At 39.8% G+C, this 26926-nt stretch overlaps 2 protein-coding genes across 2 annotated transcripts in view; one reads left to right on the top strand and one right to left on the bottom strand.

Moving 5' to 3' along the window:
• Positions 1-759: 759 nt before the first annotated feature.
• Positions 760-12854, bottom strand: mettl4 (methyltransferase 4, N6-adenosine). The gene is made up of 8 exons (XM_008300560.1): positions 12540-12854; positions 11500-11565; positions 9102-9462; positions 8745-8814; positions 7686-7860; positions 7502-7602; positions 7336-7427; positions 760-1074 (listed from the first exon to the last, which is right to left on the bottom strand). Exons 1-8 carry the CDS (start codon positions 12768-12770, stop codon positions 875-877), a joined length of 1296 nt encoding a protein of 431 aa, XP_008298782.1. The 5' UTR covers positions 12771-12854; the 3' UTR covers positions 760-874.
• Positions 12855-13010: 156 nt separating this feature from the next.
• smchd1 (structural maintenance of chromosomes flexible hinge domain containing 1) overlaps positions 13011-26926 on the top strand; it is a 28348-nt gene continuing 14432 nt past the window's right edge. Inside the window, exons 1-23 of the mRNA XM_008300558.1 lie at positions 13011-13293; positions 15811-15886; positions 16080-16238; positions 16329-16411; positions 16531-16664; positions 16804-16918; positions 17636-17755; positions 17871-18037; positions 18132-18225; positions 18341-18557; positions 18649-18769; positions 20392-20569; positions 21181-21384; positions 21476-21589; positions 23237-23343; positions 23580-23662; positions 23760-23873; positions 24539-24616; positions 24724-24843; positions 24940-25084; positions 25279-25381; positions 25604-25676; positions 26220-26359. Coding sequence (XP_008298780.1) covers positions 13135-13293; positions 15811-15886; positions 16080-16238; positions 16329-16411; positions 16531-16664; positions 16804-16918; positions 17636-17755; positions 17871-18037; positions 18132-18225; positions 18341-18557; positions 18649-18769; positions 20392-20569; positions 21181-21384; positions 21476-21589; positions 23237-23343; positions 23580-23662; positions 23760-23873; positions 24539-24616; positions 24724-24843; positions 24940-25084; positions 25279-25381; positions 25604-25676; positions 26220-26359 — 2904 coding nt within the window. The 5' untranslated portion in view covers positions 13011-13134. The remainder of the gene's footprint in view (positions 13294-15810; positions 15887-16079; positions 16239-16328; positions 16412-16530; positions 16665-16803; positions 16919-17635; positions 17756-17870; positions 18038-18131; positions 18226-18340; positions 18558-18648; positions 18770-20391; positions 20570-21180; positions 21385-21475; positions 21590-23236; positions 23344-23579; positions 23663-23759; positions 23874-24538; positions 24617-24723; positions 24844-24939; positions 25085-25278; positions 25382-25603; positions 25677-26219; positions 26360-26926) is intronic.

The following is a 26926-nucleotide window of genomic DNA, read 5'->3' on the forward strand; positions in this document are numbered from 1 at the left end:
TATGCGAAAATATTGCCCGCGTTCAGAAACACTGGAATTATCCTTTAAAGAAAGACAGAGAGCCTGACAAGGTAACTTGTAAGTGATCCTTCTGGAGTCACACTCTGGCTTCATTAGCCGTGATGTGTACGCCGCTGCAGTGGCTGTAACTCATCCTCATCTGCCTCAGAGGCAGCCCCGCTCATCCACACAACGCCAGCAGACTCATTAGAGACGCCCCGCCCAACAGGAAGAGGCAGCGTACAAGCGTGACACAGGAAGAGTTCATCTTTCAGAGGAAACAAGGAAAATTCAGGGACAAATTATCCAAGGATAGAGCTGGGCGCCCTTGACAGTACAAAGGCAGGGGGAAGGTTACAGCAGTGTGTTGTTCAAGTGAGCAACCTTTAAGCAAAACTTCTTAAAGAACAAGCAAACCAATACGGATTCAAAGTGTTTTTTTCATTAGAGTTGGGGAACATTTTGATATTCAGCTCAAAACAGCATAAAAATGAGTAAAAATAGAAACGCTTTGATCATCCTTAAGACGCACATTGTGCCAAAGATTACTCAAAAGGCAAATATAAAAAAAAACCTTGAAAGTTGTTTATCTGATTGCACCGTGGGAAGCTGGGTTCAAAACAGCTGCACAAGAAATGCACTTTCATCTCGCCGACTGCATCATCAGACTTGTGTTTCACTACCTTAAATATGAGCCCGGACCAGAAAAAGAAATCAAAGGTCCCACATGCATGAAGAGCGCAGATCAAAAAGAGCTGGTAGAGAAACACTTTGGCGTTGAATCTTTATTAAAAACAAAGTAAAATACTGATGTGACAGGTGTTGAAGGTCAGTGATTGGTTCACAGTGGAGGGACGAGGATTTTTTAGATTTTCTAAGCTGGGCTGAACACTTGTGTGTCTGCGGCCTCGTCTTTGGAAACGTCCGCTCCATCGTCTGCAGGTGTCAACGTGAAATAGCTCGTGTGCTGAAATTTGAGCACTTCGTTGCCCCAGCTGGTCCATCCGGGTTGAAGGCTTCGGGCAAACAGCTCCAAGCACTTGGCTTCAGCTCCAACGTACGGCTTCAACACATCTGTGAAAAGAAAGTAATGAGGAAGAGGGACGATCGTGATTGGTTTAAACACTCCATAGGGCAACCTGAAAACTACACCTAGCGACACTTTGTTCACCTTGAGACCCAATACTCGACTGGCACTGCCTAACAATTGATGTCTGAACCCTGTAACCACACCTGTGATGGAGGATGTCACTACAGTTCCATGTTACATCCCAGATGGGTGTTGTCGCAAGTACAACAGGCCACATCCAGCTTTAATGTTATAATAATAATAATACATTTTATTTATAAAGTGCTTTTCCGAACGCTCAAAGACGTAATGTTAGTTGCGTGCAGAGTTTCAACTGTCACTGATTGTGGACACGGGACCTCTGGAGGGTCCTGTAGCGTTTTAAACCAGGGTGTTGGTTGTTATTCTCGGAAAGATCTGTGTAGTGATGCTGCCCGGTGTAGTAATAATGTTCCCTGTGTAGTCGTGATGTGGGCTGAAACACCTGCAGAATGGTGTCACTGTCAGCAGACTTAAAAAAAACAGAAAATGTGCTGAGTCGTGATAGAATTTGGACCTCCCAGCTGAGGGCAGAGACAACCTCAAAGTTGACACCCTTAATTTCAAGCCTAAGCATAGAATTTCAAAAGAATTTAGGAATCCTGGGTACAGGAGAAGCCCCAAAGAGGATAAAAACAGCGGTCTGAGAGAAGAGGAGTTGGCTCAGTCCTGGGACTAACTCATGGTTTGAGCTGTCAATTGCTGCCTGTTGACAAATGACACCTTTTCGCACCAGACTCTGCCTGATTCAAGAGTGTTATTTTAAAAGCTTTTCTGCTCATATTTCTTATCTGTTGGGAGTCGATCTTGGTAGAATTTTTGCTATTTCAATCTTTTGTTTCTTGTGAGTTGTTGGGTGGAGCCTTCATGTTGCGGTGCGTCCAACAGATGCTCAATCAGATTGGGCTCTTTGTCTTGTTTCTCGAGCCATTCCTGCACAGTTTTTGTGGTGTGGCAGGTTGCAACAACTTTACTAAGCCCTTGACCAGCGATATGGAACAACCCCGGAACAATGGAACAATAAGAATGTCCGTTAGGTTTCACTTACAAGCACTAAATGCAACCTGCCATGTAAGACACAACGGAAAATGCAAAGTTCGACTCCATGAACAACCTCCAACTGTCCTTCTGGCTCATAAGCAGCCCTCCATATCCCTTGATAAAGGAGCCCCCTTTGTCCTCCATCGGTTGCCGTGCAGGAGTCCCGAGGCGCACTAGTCTGTGGCCACTTCACCCTCTCACCACCTTTCTCCACACCTGGTGGCGAAACAACACACCCCTGGCAGCCTGACCTCACGGCTGAAGGCCTTTATATGAGGGTGCATGCAGAGTTGGAGGGTTGGAATGACAAAATTGGCATGTGCATAGAAAAGCAGAGACCGCATGTCTATTTGTTAAGCCTTCAAAACTCTCAGACATGTAGTGCTTCCGAGGACACGTAGAGCAAACACTCTGATGAAAACATTCTGTTCGCTGTAGCCCTGGGACCAATGTCAACACTTAAACTGATGCTTTAGTGGCCCTTAACAGATTCCAAAAACATGTTGCCAATTAATTCAGTACAAATGAATTGACGATCCCTAAACTTTGCAGCCTCACACAAATTTAGAAAGATTTAATTGGACGTCTTGAAGTTTTTTTTGTTTCTTCTTCACTTGATTATGTTTTATTTCTAATTAGCACTTACATGTCACTCCGTTGTGCTTGTGTCATTATGTGTGACTGGATAAAAAAAAAAAAGAAAAAGCAGACATTTTAATATAATGAAAGTTAGGCTGTAAGATTACTGCACTGCGCCCGTGTCTTCTAGGTGAGCTCTTTGCTTGTTACCCTGCAATAGGCAGAGGACAGCACTGGCAGCTGCCCAGCTCCTTCACACCACAGCAGAGATTTTTCTGTGTGGAGACTGGCAGTGACCTTGGCTCTGTAAGTAATGATATTCCAGGAGAGGCACACCTGACAGATCCGTTTCACTTCCTCTGCCCTAGTGCTACTCTGTCTGCTCTTGTGCATGCCTCAAACCACCCTGACACTCGCCTCAGCCAACACTCAGGGAGTTAATGAGCTCAAAAGCCTGATCCCCAAACCGATCCAACCTGCACAATGTGCTGTCCTGCCTCCCGTTTTTTTTTTTCCCGCTACGCACGTCAGAGAGACAGAGTCACAGTGTGGAAAGGCCAAACATGCAGCTCTCCGACTAATTCAGCCCCAACTGGTGACTCAGCTCTCAAAGTTGAATGGAGAATAAAAAGGTCTAATTGTCTTCTTAACTTTGAAATGGGACAGTGCATCAAACTTGTGCCAAGAAAATCCCCAGGCAAAAGAAGGTGTTACCTAACTACTCTCTGGACAACTCACACATTCATTCTTAGACACTGCCTAGCAGGCTCCTCATATTCTCTCCAGGATTCACCAAATAAAGCAAGCTAATTATGCTCCATTGGTTTAATTACAGTGCAGGAGTCAATTCCATTGATCTCTATTATATGTTTCCTTGATACACTGTTCACTAGATTGTGTAAAATATCTGCAATTAGTTGTTATTACCATAGTAGAAGAGGATAAAGATTAAAATTTTAGTACAAGCATTTCTTTGCAATTGAATGTTTTCAGTCTAAACAACAAATAAAATTTATTCTCAGTGCACATGTGGAGTCCTACAGGGATTAGTTTTGGATCCATATGAATTTTCATTTTCACATCCATAGATAGATAAAAAATCACCCAAGTTTACACAGTTGCACTGATGCAACACAGTTTTTATCTGTTTATATTTATATTCTTATATCGTGTTTTACTGCATTACATTATTCCTAATTAAACAACCAGAGTCTCAGAGGCAGTGGAGGTTTGTTTGTTGTTGATGCTAACCGCCTGGTGAAGGTTGACTTTTTGACCTTGAAAGCATTTTCATACAGAGTTTTTAATACGTGGAAGACACATAATGAGTGAAATTTTAAAAAAGTTAATGCCAAGGCTGAGTATTTCCACCTTGAAACTGCAGTTAACTGATGATAGTCCCAAAAATACAGATTCAGACTTCTGAGGTTTCATATGGAACAAACCTAAAGAACCAATCCTGATAACTTGCATGACAGGGCTTTCTGTATCATTATTCCTTTTCAGAATCGATTTCCAATTTTAACATCTATGGCCGAGTTATAGTACAGCTTGCAATTTTGCAACGAGTAGATTTTTAAAGTTTGAACAGAGTGGTAGGTGAGCTGGTGTGCTCGAGCTGCAGCGAGTGGGAATCGGTGGGTGGCGAGAGAAGTGCTGACTTCATAGACGTGCACATATTAGAGGAAGCAACGATATACAGTTACATCGAAGCCTTTTTAAGGATGAAAATAAACTTCTACTTATGTAATTTTGATAAACAGTGGATGAGCTTTTAGGGGTTTAATCAACGACCAGAGAGGAACTTCAAGAGCTCCTTTGAAAATAAATACTTCTTAAGTCAAAATTTTTCTCATCCTTGCATTAAATATCTCAACTGGAAAGCCTGCAACGACTTCTGTGCAAAGTGGTGGATTTTGCAGAACTGTACAGCACAACATGTGACAGAGAACATTAGCAACCTGGGTATAGTTAGTCTTTGAAGCTTGACTAACTATCATTTTTTTAGTAACAAATGTTGAAATGATTCCGGTTTATGTACAAAAAGCCACAAGCATTCAGTACACAGATAATTATCACCCATCTCCACTCCCAACTTAACTCATTATTTTGGTGTTGCGGCTATAGCTTTTGGTTCACTTCCATCACGCTCATTATTTCCACTGCACACTACTCGCTCAGCACCAGACAGATCAAGCAAAGTTGGCGACTAGCCTGTGAACTTGAAGGAGGCTTTAGCATCTAAAGAGACATTAATTTCCCTCAGAGCAAATATTTGACTACAACTCGACTCCAAATAAAACATTTATGCAGTTCTGTATCTCCTAGACGTTTAGGCTGTAACTTGCAAACATGTTTGCTGTACATACAGTATGTAATAATTATTAGTTATGATGTGTTTACAGCCTGCTGAGCTACCCCCAAAGGACGAAAAATAATTTAATGCATGTTTTTAAAAAAAACACAGAAGCTCCAGTTATTTCTGGGAAAAAGATACAAGCACACTTTTAGTGCTGATCCTCTGCACCAATCGTCTTCAGAAGATTTGACCACAGATCAACATGAAGAATGGCTTAGAGGCAGAACCAAGGGACATACTACAGTGTCACAGTCTTCCAGAGGTGAAGAGAAAAGGAAGTAATAGATAAGATCTGAGACACGGATGCATTCTTTAATCAACAGTAATGTAACAGACACAAACCTGAGTAATGAATGTGCCTCTTCCTGAGATGAACACTGGGAACAGCCACTAATTATAATCCCACGTTGGGAAGAGACTCTCACAAGTTTTAAAGTTGCAGGGGGGCTCTAATTAATAAAGAACACACGTCTTGTCTTTCAGAGAAGTGCAAACACTTTTTTTTCTTCTCTGCAGCTTGACCATCTGGCAAGGATGTTTTGTATCTGTAATAGAGCAACGGTGTCCCTTATCTCTCCATAGCAACCAACAATGTCAGTGACACGAGCCCCATCTGAGAGGGGAAGAGAAATGGGTCAGAGTTTCTCGACGCTGTGGGCTCGAGGGCTGTGGCTTCACACAGACGAGGCTGCCCACTGGCTCGAGCAGACCTGACACCACTCTCGATACGAAAAAAAAAAAACAAAAGAAAGGAATGATAGCTTGACGTGAGAGACAGAACCTTCAGGTTGGATAATGCCAAAGGTCTCGGGACGCATTTGAAATTTCTAGCAGTTGCATAATCTATTGCTGGGTTGGAGTAGCAGTTGCAAAATCTGTTGCAGGAGTGAACAAAAGGAGAAAAAAAAAATCATCCTTCAAGCCTCAAGGTGTGAAATTATCACCTCAAATAGTTAAATAAATAAACTGTTCTGCTTTTGTTGGCATCTCTGCAAGAACCTTTTTAATATTTCACCACACGTTGCAGTTTGGAATTATTACACTCAGAGATCTGAGACACACCTACTGCCAACGGAGCTTTCTCACCTCTTGCTGAATAACAAAACAGCCATAGTAACTCAAGTTGTAACACTGTGGAGATTTAGTAGTGCAGCTGTGTAGAAAATACAATGAAAAAGCAGCACGAATAAAGACATTCTCCATCAGTGTGTCTTTGATTGCTTGTGCAGCTGAGTCTCTGCATTTTGTGTAGCCAAGGACACCTAAAGAAATACAATGTTGTGTACAATACAAGCAGCAAAAACTATGACAATAAAAACTTCACAGGAGAAAATAAAGAAATAGACAAAACCAGTTCTGACTAAACCTGCTGACAGGCTTTGCCATGAACAAAGAATCATCCATGGAGTCTGAGCACAATCTGCATCCTAATCTACTTAATCTCTTTGGTATCACAACTCCACAATGGCATCAGTATGATTTCAATCAAAGTATTTCAACAATATCCAGCTACTTCCATGAGATAGAGGCTTTTCTACGCTGCTGAAAGGGCACCGGCAAACACTGGCCGTGTTTTGCTCTCCATACTGCACAACAAATCGCGTTCCCCGGAGAGGGAGTGAAATGACGTCAAGCCTCTCTTATTCATAGTCCCTGCATATTCATTGTCAAGGTCTTACATCGATTCTAAGTAGCAGAGTGCATGTTGGGAGTCGACGCTTGCTAAACCACAATCAGAGCCAACTGGGCAAATTTGACATCTGAGCAGCAAAAGTTCTCCATCTGACGAGCCAGACCTGTCAAGTGCAGTTATTATGAATAAAAAATGGAGATGCTTTATGCTGTTTTTAACCAGGTTGTCTCCTCTGATGCGGCTGTCTGCAGCCAGCGGTAGCATCGTTAAAAAGCTACAAAGTTTCTGCAGTGCAAAAGCAAGTTATGCATTAAAATGTGCTGCGTCTCATTGAAATAACGCAATAATCCTGTAATTATTTACTTAAGTTTGTGCTCTTGGCGTGCAAAAGGATGTAATTTTGCATGTAGGAACTGATGTCGTCAATGCTTACGATTTCGTACATGCAAACCTAAAGATCTGACTCACATTTAGAGGCGCTGCTTTGACGCCTGTGGTAGAGGGTCATCGTAGCGTTTAGAGCTCGTCACTCAAGCCGTACGGCGAGATAACAATCAGTGATGCTGCAGCATTGCCCTCTGGTGGCACAGTAGAACACTGCGCTGAAACATTCACCTGATAGCGAGGGCTTCTGGGAGTGCAGAGCTGACGGGACGCTGACAATCAGCCGCTGATCCTCCACAGGAACCTCTGACGCCTCCGAAGGGCTGAAAGTGGTTAAACAACAGTGTGAATACAATATGTGACATTTAAGGGTTGTGCTCACTCAGAGAGGACAAACCTTGTATCCACAGGAGCGCGGTATCGGCCTAACACCAGCATTTCATAAGGCTTCTTGTGCGGTGAGTCTAGTGGAAACACAAACTGCCCCGATGTGGTGACCTACGACGGAGAGAGCAAGCTTTTGAAGCATTTGACTCCAGTAGGTGAGATTTCCATGCCTGAGAGCTTTTGTAGTTCAGCACCTTGACCCAGAACCATTCAGCCACAACTTCCACCCCCCAGTGTGGATACAGCTCATCCCGGACAAAACGCAGGTGGCTGGGCCGGTTCGTCACCCAGGTAACCACTAAACAGTTCGGAGACGCCAGCAGGGGCACAGGGAGCTGTTTGAGCTGGGATGAGGGCAAAGAACTGTATCTGCATTGAGAGAATTGATATAATCAGTGAAAATGCAATTTAAAAACAATGCAAGCTACTTTCTCCCCCTTTTTTTTTATTAGAAATAAAGTGTAGTTTACAGTAAATTACCTCGACAACCACTGGATGAAATCAGATAAAGATATTCAAGGTCGAAAGGGGAAAATTTAGAATGATTTAACTGAACTTTTTCCTCTAGCATGTGGCAATTTTCACTAATTGGGTGAAATATCTTAACATCTACTGTCTGGCAACTCTTGTACAAACGTTTATAAGTCACAGATGACGAATTCTGCTCACTTAGCTGATCCCTGACTTCTCCTCTAGCACCACCATGAGGCTGACATTTGTGATTTTGAGTGGAATTTCTTTCTTTTTTTTTAAACTACTTTGGCCATAAATTCTGGCAGACACATTCACGTCCCCATCAGAGTGAATTCTAATAACGTGAGTGCTTCCTTAACCTTTAATCAAGCCTCACCTATACTTTCTGTTTTCTGCTAATTTGCATATGAACATGTAACATATCTGCTGGCTGATGTTTGCTAAAAGCACCAGTGTGGTTTGTCTCACTTGCCTTTTGTTTTTCTCCTGAAACTCTGGACGTTTTGAGCTCTTAGGCCTCAAAATCCTTCACATAAGATGAATTATCTCTCTGGTTAACATCCACAGTAAGACTATCACCTTTGGAATTCATGTGAAGGGGCACATGCGGGGAAATGATGGAGAGGAAAGGCTTGGATTTTCCGTTTCTTCTCTAATCTTAATTACTTATTTTCTGTGCAGTAATATAATGTAAATTTCATCCCTGGAGATCAACAAAGTCTTCTCCTTATCCCGTTATATCTTCTTGACACCTTGTAAATTCCTGAATGCCAAATTACCTGCGACTCCTTTTCACAGACTTGTTTTCCCAGGGTGGATCCATGACTATGAGGTCAAACCTCCTTCCATCTGGGTGAGAACCAAGAAACTTATTAACTAAGTCAGGCTGTGCAACAACAAACGTGCTCTGACTTGACATGAAATTACACTGAGTCATACAACAACTATTTACAACTCTTAATTTAGGGAGTGGTTTTCATATTTATGCCATAATAAGCACATTTTTTCAAAGCTTTTAAGTTGTTACCACACATGAGGCATTTTGTTTAATATCTACGGCCAAAAAAATATTGACACACGTTTTCAGTTCATAATACTCTCTTTGTTCAAAAGTATTGTTCCAGCGCTGTACTCACAGTGGACTAGTGGTTGTATTCTAGTGAAGTCAGAAAGCAGGAAAGCTGAGTGAGGTGGTATCACATACTCCTCTCCCATCAGAGTGACCACTGCAGCCCAGTCCGTCCTGTTCTCCGTCAGCCGAGAGAACAAGTCGACATGTGATGTGCAGCCATCCTCAGCAACAAGTGACTGAGAGCAGCACTCCTGCTCCTCCTCGTCCACTAGAGGAAGCTCTTTAGCCATTTCACAAAGAGCAGCAAGGCTGCACTCCTGGGAGGGAAGAGGCTCTTTTGCTGTGTCCGTCCCTCCGTTCAGATGTCCCAGAGATCGAACAGAATCCACCAAGGACTTGGTTCCCTCCAGAATAACAGACCTGACCTGCATGAAGGCACATTACAGAGATTATTATGTCTGGACGATGCATTAAACTGAAAATATGAGATAACACAGACTGTTTTTGTATTTATTCTACTTTATATCTAAACTCAAATACATTTCACATGTTGTATTTTATTTTCTACTATATGTGTTACTAGTTAACTGGCATACTCTGATGAATAAAGAAAAAATATAATAAACATGTAAATTATGATACTGTAGTATAGAACGACTTCGTATATACGAGATCAAATTAGTCCTGCCTAAAGTGATTCCTACACATTGATCATCTATTACAATCAAATCCTATCTCAATCTGAAATGTAACAGTCTGCCCAACGAGCTCTTTTAACTGCAGCTGGAAAAATCATTTTGCAATTATTTTCATAGATATTGTGATATGATTCCTGGTTTTACTGGGAATCTCCTTTTCCACAAAAAAAAGTCTAAAAATAATGATGTGATTTTTGCTGCAGCCTTTCAATCTTGTTCCTAAACATCTCGAGAATATAAATGGTAGGCCGAAGCATCTCATGATGACGTATTATAGATGCCATTTGAATGGTGAAAAAGAATCGCGCCGTGACTCTAGAAAAATCATTTTACTTTCAGCAAAAACTTGCAGCTCCTGTGGTTTAAACATTGCATTCAGTTTCAATAATTTTGTGATTAACTGCTCAGCAACACTTCTACCTCCAGGACTTTAACTTTAGCTCAGTGCTAATTCTTGTGCACTTTTGCACATTGAAAGGCTACACATCCTGCATATCAGATTCATGATGGACAGCTTTCTTCTTTAAAAGGATAGAAATTTGTGTCAACTCCAGGACCCTTTTACAAATAATGCAATGTGACTGACAGTTGGGTCAGAGACTGTATCAGCTAGTAGTGGCTAAAGTAGCATCAAGCCTGCAGCAGAGACCAGCAGCACAGATGTAATAAACTATCTTCTTTCTAACTCTGTACACCCAGATTTTTCATTTTGTATGAAACATTTTCATATATGCAGTAGACATCCCCAAGTGCTCTAAACAGACTCTTTAAGTATCACTCTGATTGCAGGAGTGTCTCTACATTGTGGTATTTCTACTTTTACTTAAATAAAAGTTTGTTTTCTATGTGGATCTGAACTCAATTGAATTTGGAATAATACTGAATGCAATTATTGTGAAAGTTTGATTTACCCAAATCGAGATGTACTCGCTGTGATGCTTTCATTTCAGTGGTTTACCACAATCTCTGCCAGCACCAATTTACTTTATTTATTTATTGTTTATTTGATCTGGACATCACAGTTACATTGGACAAACCAGATGCATTGTTTGAGTGTTTTAGCACATGTGCTAATTTGCAGCACTTGTCCACAGGAGGCTTTTGAAATGATAAAAAGTAATAAGAGTAAAAACAAAAAATAAAAGACAAACAAATAAACTAAAAAATAAAGTGTACAATAACTTTACAACAATAAAAGAGAGGCAGTTTTACAGGTTAAAGACATATATACGCTTCAAAGCAAAGGCAACACGGTCAAGCAATCAACCAGTTAAAACTTTTCATGTGAGCATTCTTGTTTTGATTGAAGCCGCTGTTTGAGTCCTTTGTTAAAAGCATTACTGTTGCTCTCTAATTTTAGGTTCGTGGGAAGAGAGTTCCAGAGTTTTGCCCCCTTTAGAGAAAGAGCAGACTGACAAAATCAAGTCTTGTATCTCGGGACAAGACAATCACCACTGGTGGAGGCTCATGTGGTCGCTCTGTGAGAGCTCTGACGCCTGGTGGCCAATTCAGAGAACAGTGGTGATACACCATTATTTAGACATTTAAAAAACAATTCAAGAGTACTAAAATTCAGAACATTTTCAAAGGTGAGCAGGTCGTGTTTTCTTAAAATGCGACAGTGATGCCATCTCATTGCTCTCCGGTCCATGAGATTTATCACCTGCTTGTATATTGAGATTATAGGTTTTAAAGTAGTAGATTATAAATCTATTTATATGGAAGGTAGTGAATATGCAGCTAAGAGAATGACATCCATCCTACCTTCTCATGGAAGGCCTGTGAATCCAGCTCCCCTTGGTTGAGTTCGCTGTGTTTTCGTTTCCTTTTCTAAAAGTTAAATATTGATTGATTTTAATTAGACAAATAAAGACGAACAGATTCAGGCACCAAACACATCCAAAGTTATTCTATCACAGACTTGACAGCTTCATATGAGTCTATTATGTCCATAACAACAAATAACAACACAGCAATATGCACATTTGCTGATAATTCAACCCTTTGTCAAACAGTGAAAAACAAACCTACAACATATTTTCATTCACAGTCCAGTGAGTATGAAGGCAGTGAAAGCATCACTGCACTGTGATGCATGAATTACAGGTTGAACCTGCTTTGACCGATAAAGATTTATTTACATTGCATCAAACTGAACTTATCGAAGCATTACTGCTGTTTGAGTCAATAGATGTGTTTTGAATAAACTAACGTGTATTTGGTGTATTTGTGAGATGCTTTTGCAGTAAAACCACATCAGGAAAAGCAGTTTAATACTAAATAATACTAAACAAATTTAAATTCTTCAGTCACTCAGCTGAGCTCTGGTGCTGGTCACTCTTTGGGTTCTGGGGACATTAAAATGAAAATACCTTTTATGGTGGGGGGTGAAATGAAACAAGAGTTGTTCCAGAAAGTAATCGTCTGCCAAAAAGTGATCCTGAGTGTAATGAACAGGATTCGGGTTTTATGTATAAACAGAATAAATTACCTCTTTTGCAGTTAGCCTTTGGGCAATATGTGAATGCAATTAATGAAATCAGTCATACTGACACAGTAATACAATTTCACTCAAAATGCAGGGGCTGCAATCACTTTTTGGCAAGTGGAAAACTACACTATATGAGTTGGATTAGTCCTTTAAAGCTATTTCAACCTGTAAAAACAGCTGGATGGGTTATAATGAAGGGCATAGGTATGCCCAGCTGTATTTGAGTACATTACTAAAGTCAGTGTACTTCCACTACTGCTATAAAGTATTGTGGATCCTTGTCAGCAGCCTCTGCAGCAGCAGCAGCTGTTACCTTTGGTGGTTTGCCTGTTTTCTGCAACATATCCGCGTTTCCTCCATCCACAGCAGCACCGGCAGGCACACTATAATGGCTTTTTAAAATCTGAAAACACTGCTTGTTGAAACGACACTCGACATGAGACTTTTGAGTGTCTCTCCACCGGATGCATGGCGAATATCCCCGATCAATGAGTGACCGTGGATCCACAAACCAGCCCTGGTCGCTCTGGAGCAGCACGGACATTGTGATCAGCTTGTGATGGTTTTTTTTTTTAAAGAAATGTGTCTGGTTTCTGTTTCCGTGCAGCAGGCGGCGTCCCAATCCAAACTAGAAACACATCCTTGCATTTCCCGGGAAACGATACTGAAGCACAGCGCGGAGGAAAACTCTGCAGCGATTTGCTGTTTCTGCTTCGCGGAAGTGGAAACCGTCTAATTTGTCCCAAGTTGAACTCCGTAGAAACGCTGGCGTCGCTGTGAAGTCAGTTTAAACTCCTCAGAGAAGCTACACAGGTGTTGTCAGGACCGAAACTAAAGCTGAAACCGGCAATACATCTAGGTTTTCGGTGCGACGTTCGACGGCTGTGCGAAGCAGCGGAGCGGACAAGATGCTCAACTCGTTCCGGGCTGCTGCCACCCCGCAGCGGGGAAGAGGCAGCCGGACGGTCCGCGTCTGCGACCTCCGCCTCGACAGGAGGGAGGGAACCGAGAAACATCTGGAAATAAGCGGTTTGGACTTTAATGACTTTCTTCACGACTTGAAAAAGGTATTTTGAGCTCACTCTGTTTCTGTTTGTGGGTAGGGGGCGTGCAATTTATCGAAAGTTTCAGAGCATTTCGGCTCTAGTTAACTTGTTATCACCGTCACCTGGACCGATGAACAGACCGAGCCGTTATACACAGATTTTATTTTTTTATTTTTTTGAAGCTGGAAAATGTCCCTCTTCGGGGAATTCATGGTTGCAATGGTTCAAAAAATAAAAATAAAAAAATTGGGCAGACTTTAAAAAAAAAAAAAAAAAGTTAGGGGATGCAGTTTGGTGATGCTTTAAACGGCATTCCGTTACACTGGCAGGTAGAGCTGGACGATTAATCGATTAACTTTTCAAAAGTTGCATTTTGACATGCACATTATGCAGATAGTCTTACCCAGGATTAATTATTATTAATTTATTAAGTGTTTTATTAAGTGCAATACTTACATATTCCTCCTGAGCCATAAGTGAATGGATCTATTTCATGCTCTATTATTTTCTTAAGAGTATTTTCTAATTATGTCTGTATTTATTTACCTTGCCACAGTCACAGCTTTAAGTTTCACGTTGAATTGTAGGTTCTATCCCAATTTTTTACAAAAATTGTAATAAATGTATGTAGAAAGCAAGATCATATCCTCAAGTTTTCATCTTTGCATCAGAATACAGAGGAGGTAATAATTTGATTGTGTGTCATGAGGTAATGCTCCATCAAGGGTTCTATTGCACTATGAAACGGGGAGTTCACTTTAACAAATTGTTTTGCAGCACCTCTTATTTCGTCCACTGCAACTATTGCAGGCTGAAAATCAGTCTCTGCAGGCAGCATCACAAACTGCATCCTCCAGAATAATAATAGGAATGAGCTTTATTTACTGCATTACAATGACAGAATATAAAATATTAGTAAACAAGATCCAGAACTTAGGATATAAACAAAATCCCTCGTTTAAAGACATATGACAGCTATCATCCATTAAGAAAGAAGAAAATTCCAAAAGGGCGATTTAAAAGATGATGCTGACATTGACAGCCTGAGAGCTTGACAGCTGAGGCTTGGTCATCATAATTATCACAAAGTTGAACAAATATTGTTGTGACTTTCGGCCAGAGTTGGTCAGGCAGCTACGTCCAACATGAAATCAAAAATCACCTCTGATTTAATTGTTGAAGTCGTTAAAAAGTAGGCGTCACACAGCATTCAAAGTCTGATGTGAATCATGTTCATTCAATACAGAGACTGTACGAACAAACATGAGCAAAATGTCAAGATTTTAACCGACTAAACAGCTCTTTACAACTTCTTATATGCTTTCGCAAACTCTGTGCAGCTTTCAAGAACAGATTTGTTACAGGACTGTCAAACTAGAGTGCAATAGTTTAAGGCAGGCATAATGACACCCTGGAAAGTAAATGTAGATGCATGACATTTTTTACTTGTCTCAAGAAAAGGAACAAGGAATAAGGAAGAGAGCATTCCATATCATTACATCTCTCCATCTTCTTTCAGCTACATAATCTGATCCAGATCTGCAGTTTGTCAGAATTTTGGCATAAAGACAACAACATAAACTGAATGTTTATTCTGATGTTAGTTTGATATTTGCTTTCAGTTCTCTCGTGTAAGACAGAATGAATTACATAAAGTCCTACTTACAATGAGGTGGGCAAACACTACGCTTGTGCTTTAATTGAGTATACACTGAGCACCACACCCTACCTTCAAGAGCTGGCATGTATACACATAATGTCCTATTTACAATGAGGTGGGCAAACACTCTGCTTGCATGTTAAGTGAGCATATTGTTGTCGTGCACCACACCCTACCTTCAAGAGCTGGCATGTGTACACGCTACTATTAAATTAAAAATGTGACTCCGGTGGTGACAACAACTTTTATTAACAGGGAAATCTTGTTCCTGAGAAACAGATTGTTTGTCCCGATGCGTAGAGACTGTACCTGCATGAAGTCTAAGGTTGTCTTTTGATATGTAGCTTTTCATGACGCCCTTTGATGGTGAGAGTGACAGCAGACTGTTCATGGTTTGTACTGTAGATCTGGATGCTACCAGTATACACACATACGGCGGCGCTGCCAGTTTACATTTGAGTAAAGATGTCTTTAGTTCATGCTTAAATGTGCTATGAACTCCTTAGAGCAACATAACTCTTCTAACTTCCTTTGCCTGCTCTTACAGACCACTGTGTACAATTATTTTTGTTAGTAGTTAGTCAGATGATCATTTTTCTACTAATTGATCAGTCGTATTTCTAATAAATTTGAGAAAATTGAGTGAAATGTTCCTAAAGCCGCTAGTGAAGTCACATTGTTTTATCTGACTGATAATGTAAAACACAAAGAAAGCTATAACACAGAGAAAAACAACAAACATTAGAGATGGCACTTCATTTTCTGTTCATCTAAAGTAGTCGGCTAATTGTTTCAGCCCAAGTAAAGAACAAATGCAAAAAATAACAGTAGACATTTTCCATATTTTTAAAAAATGTTTCCATTTTTTTTCTGTACAGGAATTTTCAATCGGTCCACGTGAGGTATTTGTGGTGGCAACAACAGACAGAACAATCCTGGATTTTGACAAATTTAGTAAGTGATTTGGTGAACAATGTGAAATTCCAACAAATACATCTTTCTGACTTTATTCTGAGCTTTCTGCATAAAAAGTCTGTTGTAAATATGGATATTTTTTTCTGTCAGATCACGTCATATGTCAGCATTTCTATCAGATAAACGGATATAATTCGAGGATACGTTTTTCTTACGTGTGTTTTTATTGTAGAGGAGCTCCAGGATGGCAGCACTCTCTACTTGTTGCAACATGAGCGCCAGGATCTGCCAGTTGCAGCGGAGGAGCACATCAACTTTACACCTCATTATGACGTGGTGATCCGGGGTGGCATGCATGAATACTATGCTAGTCAGGGCCAGGCACCATTATGTAAGCGCTTACATGATCAGAGTTGTGCACTTGACAAAGATATTAAGCTTCTGTCATCACTCATTTGGTTGTTTGTATTTATTTTTCCAGCCTACACACTTGCTGAGCTGATTGACAACGCTCTTTCAGCCACAGCTAAAAACGAGGGACTGAGGTCCATAGAGATACGGGTGGTGGGTTCTGCAGTTGCATTTTATGATTTTTATCCTTTCCTTTGGCATATTGGTTTCATGTTAACATCATATCCACAGTAAATCTGTCATAGTGACTTATTCTTGTATCTGTTTACCAGCTTAATGACAAAACTGTTGGGAAACCTGCCGTCATTGTTCTTGATAATGGACATGGGATGTCCTCTAAGCAGCTCAACAACTGGGCAGTGTACAGACTGTCTAAATTTAAAAAGGAAAGCAGCACATTTGCAAGGTCAGTATTCAAAATCGTCAAATTTGCATTGACTGCCCAGTCTGTTTGTCCTATATGGCATTTTGCAGTTTAAAAAATACCCAAACAAGATTATATGTGTTTTTTTTTTTCTTCTTCTTCTTTTATTTACTCCTGACAGTGAAGCTGAAGGCTATGTCCGGCCAGATCCTGTACCTCGCAGTCTCAACAGTGATATATCCTACTTTGGAGTTGGAGGAAAACAGGCTGTTTTCTACATCGGAGACTCGGCCAGGGTAAGTCTTTAAAGGGAAGCATAAGGCCAATTCATGACGCTCTCCTTGTGACTGGCTAAATTCTCTCGTTATGTGTTACATTTTCTAAAGCCTGAAGATGGAGTCAAGAGGAGGTGATGTCTAGTTTTCTCTCAGACTAAATGTACTGCCTACTCTGGCTTTAGCCTAAATAAAGAAAGGACAGCCCAAGGGAGGAAATTTGTTGGATTTGCACTGAAAAGGTAGCAGTCAAAGGTGCCAATACCACTAATTTATAACTAGTGTAGGCATAAAATGAAGAGAAAAAGACAATTCATTTGTTCATCAGATTTCTTGACAATTAATCATAAGCCAAAATTAGATGATTGTGGAATCTTGTTCTTGAGAAACAGGTTTTTTGTCCTGATGTGTAGAGATTGTACCTACATGAAGTCTAAGGTTGTCTTTTGATATGTAGCTTTTCATGACGCCCTTTGATGGTGAGACTGACAGCAGACTGTTCATGGTTTGTACTGTAGATCTGGATGCTACCAGTATACACACATATGACGGCGCTGCCAGTTTACATTTGAGTAAAGATGTCTTTAGTTCATGCAAAAAATATTATGCAATAAATAATCGATTATGAAAATCATTTCAATTCATCTGTCACTGAAATTCATGCTGTCATTTGGTTAAACGTGTAAAAACAAATATTGCAAAACATTAAGTATATGTATATTTTTTTTAAATTATTAGATGATCAGCAAACCTGTAGGCTCTCCAGATGTTCATGAGCTGGTTCTGTCAAAAGAGGAGTTTGAGAGAAAAGAGAAGAACAACGAAGATGTCTACAGCACGACCATCCTAAACAGGAGGGTAAACGCTCTCTTTTAAAACAGATCAAGTAAATGCAGACTGAGAACAGGAATGTTCTGCGTGTTAACTTCCCCTTTGTCTATGCTCTGTGTGACTGTTCATCTTCCTGCTGCAGCCCGGGGATTCTTCACATGTAAAAAATAACGACGAGCGCTTCCTTCACGCCCTCATCGCTGAGGAACGTGGCAAGGCAAGCTTTACAGCCGTCGTCATTACAGGAGTCCAGCCTGAGCACATCACCCTCCTGACAGACCGTTTGGACATAGTGACCAGACAGCTAGCGTGAGTTCACTCATCCACGTCTCTCCACGTCTAGTTTAAAGTCTTTACAGTTCTGTCTCACCTTCAGATGTGTTGTGTCCATATTATATTTCAGGCACATATATCACTATTACATTCATGGAGTCAATGGACATGTCATGAGCAGCAGCTCATCAAACTCAGATCATCCCACTAACATTGACATTCAGGTGGGGCTGCTCGTCTTTAACAGTTAAACTGGTGATCACAGTGGTTCTACTTCTCCGCTTCCTGTTCACAGTTAATACAGTACATATTACCGTTGGACTCTTGCCTCTTATTCAGGTCACTTTGCGGGAGAAGCCTCCAAAATGTCCCCGTGCCATTCACCTCAGGGAAGTTGAAGACGACATGCAGACGCTGTTCATTAACGCAGCAGCGGACACATTTGAATTTCGAGCCACCACGATACCAGAACGTGGCACAGTTGAGGGAATCGTTCGGTATCATCCCTTCCTCTACGACAAGGAGACCTACCCTAAAGATCCAACTGTTGCGCAAGGTATTCAAACTTTAATGTAATGGATGAAATGTATTACGTATCTCAGCTTGAGATTTAATTGACGATCATGTTTGGGTGTTTTGTTTATCAGAAGCTCCTGATAATGACGATGACGATAATGAGGCCGGATTCAGTGATCGAGCAAGAAAGGAGAAGCCGATCTTTGAATGTTTCTGGAATGGACGACTCATACCGTACACCAAAGTGTCTGAGTAAATACTGTTCATTTATTACATAAATTATATTGACTAGAATGCAATTTTCCACTTTAACCCTCTGAACCTACAAACTCCCCTGTGGTTTGACATGTTATCTATAAAGAACGCCACAATTACACCAGTTATCGGAGTCAGTAACTGAGAATCAGAAAAAAAAAAAAAAATAATAATAATAACAAACTTTATTTATATAGCACTTTTCAAAACAGGGTTACAAAGTGCTGTACAGATTCAAAGAGAAGTGTAAGGAAAACAACATTAAACAACATTAAAGAAAGTGAAAAGCAAAAAATAAATAAATAAAAAATGGTGAAGGTGAAGCACATAAAGCATGAAAGACAATAAAACAATATAAAATATATAAGAAAAATTAAACCCAGTAAAAGAAGACAATTAAAAGACAATAAAGGAATAAAACAGTTAGAAGATAAAATGTACTGCCCTTAATACTGCCATCAAACAGAGTAAAAGTACACTCATAAAACAACTCCTGTGAAAGCACATCTGTAAAAATGTGTTTTTAAAAGAGTTTTAAAGGAGGACAAAGTGCTTGCAGATCTGATCTCCTCAGGGAGACTGTTCCAGAGGGTGGTCAGATTTTCAACTTCGTAACAGTCCTTGAACTACTCCTCTGTGACGTGCCTTTCTGTCAGAAAACCTGACCGAATCTAAGCTTAGAATTGTGATATTTCATCGAAGTCCTGTATTGTACATGTTTTATTTAAGCTGTGACCAACAGATTTGTGACAAATATTGTAAGACTTTTTAGCTGAACTGGGCTAAATTGCTGGCTGTGTTTACACAGAGCAGAAAGGAGACAAGTATAGAAACAAATTAAAAATGTAAGTAATGTTGGTAACACCTAGGGCCACCAGGAATAATGCTGTATATATAAAATCAAGGTGTTTTTTTTGTTTTTTTTAAAGGATTTCTGATCAGTATTGCTATCCATACAATCACATGGCTTAACACAACTCGTTTGTTTCATTCAAACAAAAATGTAAATGGAAAATTTACAATTGTGTGTTTTAATTTGTAGTCAGTCACTTCATGGAGTCTCCATTCTATCATAACAGGCAGCTTTAGCTGTAAAGGTCTTTGTGCTAAGCTAAGCTAAGCGCCTGCTTGATTGAGCATCATAGAAGTTATGGAGTACAGGAGTAGTATCGATATTAATGATCATTTTAGGCTAGTATTTGTCCACTGTTCCTGATGAGTTAGGGTTATACAATATTATGTATATTATATGTTATACTCTTTTTCGCTCTGATAAATGGGGTAATTGGGCCATTTTTGTTTCTTTTCTTGTTAAGAAAACATTCTTTTTAAACTCACCAGTGGGTTTTGGGGTTTGGAGTGTTCCAGTAAATTTTTTATCAAGTGTCCTGTATTTTTTTTCCAGCACTTAACTAATGAACTTCTCACCATCCTATGAACTGTGCATTTTGATAATTAGAAAATGCTAACTTACTGCTAAACTACAGTAAGTCGGTGAACGTAATAAAGATTATTTCTTCTAAACATCAGCATGTAAGCATGTTTGACATTAGCACTGAACTGTTCCTGTTCCTTTACCTTAATTTATTGTTCACATGTCTCGTTGTCTGTTTGTTCAGGTTTGATTGGTGTTCTCCCAGAGGAGCAAAAGTGCCTGTGGAGTGTTACAGTCGGTTGTCTGGGGTGCTTTTCACTGACGACAGGTTCCAGGTCACCACAAACAAACTCACCTTTACTGACTTGGAGCTGAAACTGAGGGACAAGAACACGATCTACACCATTGTTGTGAATGGACAGGTGACCATCTACATTTCTCTCAGACTCTTTGATGATTAGAGCAAGTTGTACATTTGAATTTGAGGCTGATATTGCATTAAACGTCACATGATTATTGTTATATTACTATTGTTGCAAGTTTCCTCAGAAAAAGAACAGTTCTGCAGCAGTTACCGTCCTCCCCCTTCAAGGTGCCTGTCTATAGATAAAAACCTGAGGATCAAATGTATTCAGTAACTGTTTGTGATAGACTTTAGAGTCCATAATTAAGCCTGTCATTAATGTTTTTTCTTATGATAAATTTCCCAAGTGAGGGAGGGTGTAACAGAGAGGGAAAGAAAGCAGTCAAAGAGAACTGATCTCCCAATGCAACTCTCCCCAGACAAGGTCCTTACTAGCTCAGCAACACCTATTGACAGAGCAGGGATTCATTAAAGCTGCAGTAAGTGCTAGTTTCACTCATGATGCTCTTTATGTTTGTTGTATAGTAAGACAGCCACTTGCCTGTATGTCACTTGGAGACGTGTTGTGGAGAATTTCTTCCTCCTAGATGTCAAGAATCTCTTTGATTCTGTGAATTAAAGAGTGAACACTGAACCAAAAGTGTTGCTTTTTTCTTTCCATTTCAACAGAAATCCTCAAAAAGAGCTACTATTCAGAATGAGTTCAATCAGTGGCTGCAAAACTGCCATGAGAAGTTTGACAAGCAAGTGAAGTTTCTTGGCTTCAAGGGGACCATAACACGGCATGATGTGCCTTCTAAGAAAATGCAGCAGCCCTGGGCAACGTTCTCCTCCATCGAGTGGGAAGGCAAAACATACAAAACAGGTCAACATGTAAGCATTTGTTAATTTAGGAGTTTTCTGAATGTACATTAGTGTCATTCTGTATTCAACATTGATCAGTGCTCTGCACATCCTCACACAGGTGAAGTCTCTAAGAACGAACCCTGTTCTCTACGGTACTATTGATCGATTTTTGCTGTACGGAAATTATGATGGAGACGTCTTTGCCACAGGAGGACAGGTGGAAGTGATTCGGGTAAGGAAGAAATGATGGAGCTTGGATTGGAGAAACTGTTTTCTCAATCTTTGCAAAAAAAAACAAGAAAACAAATACTCTTTAATTTTTGTCCATAATGTGTGATGGAGTTGACTCAAAATTAATTGTTCATTTACATCCAATATTCTGCTGTGACAAGTGAAAATGCATCGTTATGTGGTGGCAATTTTTGAGTGGAAACTTCCCTTTTCACGGTCAATTGCGCTGAACCAGGCGGTCATTTGAGCAGTTCATGACAAATGTTCTTCTGCGAGTCCCAAAGAAAAGACTTAAAATTAAAACATCTGTCCTGAATGGTTCATATATGACAAATTACTTGTAAATCTACTAAATATTCTAGACTCAGAACACGTAAAGTGATATATTTCAAGCCTTTACTTGTTTTCTTTTGATGATAATGGCTTATAGCTCATGAAAATCAGAAATCCTGGCCTGAGATGAAAAAAAAAAGACTATTGTTTAGTGGTCCAAAGTCCTCTTTTCAGATAAAAGTGAATTTTGCATTTTATTTGGAAATTAAGTGGAGCGGGACAGAATCCAAGGTGTTTACAGTCCAGTGTAAAGTTTCTTTAGTCTGTGATGAGTGAAGTTTCATGTCATCTGCTGGCGTTGTGGGCTGTTGTGTTTTATTGAGTCCAAAGTCAATGCAGCCGTCTATCAGGAGAATTAAGAGCACTTCATGCTTCAGTCTGCCCAAAAGCTTTATGGAGACGCCTTTTCCAGCAGGGCTTGGCACCTGCCCACAGAGCTAGAAGTACGACCAAAGGTTGACTGCAGACTATGATATTACCGTGCTTGATTGGCCGGCCGACTCACCTGACCTGAACCCCATAGAGCATCTATCGGAGTATGGTCAAGAGGAAGAAGGCTGCTATCAAAGCAGCCTGGCACCTAAACATCACCTCAGCAGTGCCACAAGCTGATTGCCTCTATGCCATATTGCACTGATGCAGTAATTCCTGGTAAAAGAACCTCACCCAAGTATTGAGTGTATAAATGCACATATTTTTCAGAGGTTTGACATTTCTGTATTGAAAATCCTGTGTTTTTTAATTGGTCTTCGGAAATACTGGATTTCTGATTTTCATGAGCTATACAAAATTAAAACTAAAAAAAGGCCTGAGATTTTTCACTTTCCGTGTTATGAATGTGGAATATATACATTTACATTTGTAATTTTCATTGAGAAAATATAACTTTTTCACAATGTTGTAAAATTTTGAGATACCCTGTCAAATACTTTTAAGGCACTGATGTTTCGTATCCATCCCAAATTATGATTCATAGTGAATTATTATTTGACCAATGATTTCTTTTGTCTGGAAATTGACATTAATAAGTGACAAAAGATGGTGCGACATTTATACTTTTATGTTTTTTAATTTACATTTTCACTAAAAATGTCATGTCCAGAATTATTTATACCCTTATGTCTTAAATATCAAAGCAGTGAGACTTTAGATTGTAGGGATACAATTAAATACAGTTTTTTTTGCTCCACTATTGGAGCATTGTCAGTGTTTTTTTTTTTGTTTTTTTTAATATATGGACACCTCTTTTCTTTTTTGGTCCCTTTGTTGGGTTTACTTGTATTTAGAGAGACTTACAGGCAAATTTGTTTCCTAGGAGCCCAAAGCTCTTTATGACACGATCAAGATCATTCCCATTTCCAAGATTGACAAAGCTGCCACTGATGAAGTCATCAGGAGAAACATCGACAGTGACCTTGCCAAGTGAGTAAGCAGCTGGGAGAAACTGCTTCCGTGCTGCATTTGTAACAAAGCAGTGTGTTTAGACAGAGCAGCCATCGCTAATATTCTGTTTTTTGCATGTGATTAAATGGCTATAAATGTGTTGTCAGGATTCTGGATTACCTTATTTCTCTGCACTTTACATCCTTGTCCTGACTATTAGTCGGGGTTCAAGACTGACTTTTTCAGCTCCAGTAAATGACATTTGTTTGTTGCAGGCTTCCAGAGTCACTGAAAGTGGTGTGGCCCAAAGGTAACCCTTGGCCAGCGAATGCTGTTTGTCCTGCTGGGACTCCTTTAGGTAAAATAAAAGAATATTAAAATATTTTGTAAAAAAAAAAACAAAACACAAGAACTCACAGCTCATTTTGTGTGTTTTGTGTGTCTTATTATTTCAGGGCCAATCAACGTTATAATTCTAAACAGGAAAGGCGAGCAAATATCCTCAATACCGACAGCGGGCCAGGGGAAAGGACAAGTGCTGAGTATGCAACTAAAAATAGTCCTGCATGGTAAGAAAACACAAAAGAACTACAGTTCTGTTCACGTCTGCTGAAAGTTAAATCGGATGATTTTATTAGTAAAAGTGCGATGGTGTGTTAAAGTATTTCACTGTGTACAATTGAAGTTAGTAAGACAACAAATTGACAGCAAATGATTCATGTTTACCAACAAGACAAATCTCCCATATTTATTTTTATGGTGAAAACTACCCTGTAATGACGAAGAAAACAAAAGTCATGCACAAAATTCCATGATGATCAGTCACCTCCATGGCTGTGTCGTAGTATGATTCCATTTATAACTTTTACCTTTTTTTTTGCAGGCCTATTATTACAAAATTACATTGTTCCCTAAATTAATCTGTTGACTATAATTAATTCATTAACCCATCCTTTGGTCTGTAAATAGGTTAAAATGTCTAACTTCTGCTTTATAGCTGAATTTCCAAGAGCACAATTACTACTGTGGTGTATAGACAACAAAAAAGCAACAAATCGTCACCTTGGAAAAGCTGAAACAAAAGAAAATTGGACATTAATGATTAAAAGAAGTGTTAAGTGACACTTAATATTCCTTGGACTCTAGCTCTTGTTTCTCATTTGTGTTTGCTTCTTGCTATAGAGTTTCTTCCTTCTGAATGCTGCAGTAAATTCTTTTTGCTTTTCAAATGTAGGTTCTAAAGGAGACCAACTCATTTCCAATTTAGTTGCCCTACATTCAGCAAAGTGGGGTTTCGAGTTCAAAAGAAATGGTACATTTCTCTTTTTTCATCAGTTTGTTATTTGGCTTCTTTTTGTATGCACTGATTTTTTTGTCCCCTGATAAGTTACATATGGGCAAACTTGTCATCCACGGCAGACAATCTGACCCAGCTGGGGAAGTTCACACTATCCCTGAACACTATGATTAAAGACAATAGTAGCACCGTCTTTGGAGGCAAACCGCTTCCCAACTACACTCTCAAGTTTACCATCAAAGGTAAGGAGACCCAGAGCTCAGAGCATGTTGCTGACATACTCATTATTCTTTCTGAATTCCACAACCAGACACTTCTGCTTCTTTATTTCCTCTCAGAGGGTAATGCACAGAGCTTCGTGCTTGGTACGGTGAGCCCCACTGTTCGTGTAGGGGTACCATTCAACATTCCTGTGCAGTTTAAAGATTTATATGGCCACGTAACAGCGCCTCCTCCCGAACTCCAGCCTGTACTGGAGTGCAGGTAGGTCACTTTACTTGTAAATCCTCAATTTTATGGTGTTTACTTTGGAAGACAAACTTTCATAGTCTTTCAAAAAGCAGTATGTGTGCATCTTTGACCAGCTACCACATGAAAAGGTTTATGATAATCCACCATGTCTGTAATCTCTCTGATGTTGCAGTTGCTGTAAAATTGTCACCATTATTATTTTTTAGCGACCTGGATGTGAGGTACGAGACAATGGACAGCCGTGGGACCACGTTCTGCATCAGAAATGTCAAAGCGAAAGGAAAAATCTTAAAACACCAGCAAAATAAGGTTTGCACAAATAATCTCTACGCTCTTCCTACTATGTGGAAAAGTTGATGGAAAGGGTAATTTATGTATTAATAGGTGCGTAACAGAATCTACAAGAAGTTTGACAAAAAGAACAATTACCTGAAACTCAGAAGACAAAAACTAGTCAGCTGATTTTGTTGTGTTTTTCTGGCCTGTGATGTATTCATTTTCTTGTGTTTTTATTTTTTTTTATTTTTGCAGAGTTATGACCTGAAAGTGACCTTCTGTGGCCTGAAAAAAGACACACAGACCATCAAGATCAGTCTTCTTCCTGGTAAAACTGCATTTATTTCTGAAGTCAAGACGGTTACTAAGCTTGAAGCAGAAGCAGAAGCACATTATGTTCATAAGAAATCTTGATTGGTAGAGAGTTTAGAGTTTTGGACTGCTGGTCTGGGACATCATACTATGCTAATTGACACTTTGGGAATTTGTGATAAACATTTCTACATTTCATGGATTGAAAGATTAATTCTCTAAAAACAAACCATTAGACTTGTTTTACATCAAGTGGGCCATACATTTTTGTTTTTTGGTGCCATTTTAGTCAGAACAAACAAAGCCTATTCCACGCTGACCAGTTAAGAAAACAAACAGTCTCGTACGTGAAAAGAAGGACAGAAAAACTGGTCCCTGAAGACTTGAAATTATAGTCTAAAGGCAGCAGATGTTATACAGCTGTGGTTGAAGGGCTTATCTGTTGAGTTCTAACATTAAGATAAGGATCAAAACACCTTTTGGTCAGCAGAGCCTCTCTAGCATCCTGTCTGTCAGTGGGTAAATCAATATCCTGATGAGAATTATGTGTGTTTTTCAGGTAATCCACATTCCCTCCATGTGATGCCAGAAGAAAACCCAGTCAAAGTAGAAAATGGAAACCCGGTCGCCTTTAATGTCGAAATTCATGATGAGGCTGGAAACATCACTGCTCAGCCCAAACAAATAGTTCGCTGCCAGGTACAGGGGCTGTTGTGTTGTGTGAAATTTAAAACACCAGACAGAGCCGTTTTTGACCCATGAAATGCCCGTTTTTATACATCCTGTAAGAAATGTGTGTTGTGGGAATCACAGAGGTTGTTGGAGGATGAGGATGCCAACACAGAGAGACACGCTAACTCAGAGGGCTCATGTTGTAATAAGGTTTACTGATATCAGGAGAAGTGACACCAACGGAGCAGCAGTTCATGCAAAAGTGGCAGCATCAATTCTGAGGATCCTGTCTTACTGTTAGGCTTATATTGCCCTCTGAGTGAGGGATCTGATTTGGACTACAAAGATGGAGACCGCTAGATCTGCTCAGTATTGTTAGAAACAGACAGTTTAACTTTAACTAGAGCAGAGAGTTCTAGCACAGGGATGTCCAATCCTGGTCCTCGAGGGCCACAGTCCTGCATGTTTTAGATGTTTCTCTCTTTAAACACACCTGATTCAAATGATAAGGATCGTTATCAGGTTTCTGCAGAGCTTGATGATGAGCTGATCACTTGAATCAAGTGTGTTGGAAGAGGTAAACATCTCAAACAT

The sequence above is a fragment of the Stegastes partitus genome, unplaced genomic scaffold, assembly GCF_000690725.1.
Source record: "Stegastes partitus isolate 25-593 unplaced genomic scaffold, Stegastes_partitus-1.0.2 Scaffold1559, whole genome shotgun sequence".
Taxonomy (NCBI): domain Eukaryota; kingdom Metazoa; phylum Chordata; class Actinopteri; family Pomacentridae; genus Stegastes; species Stegastes partitus.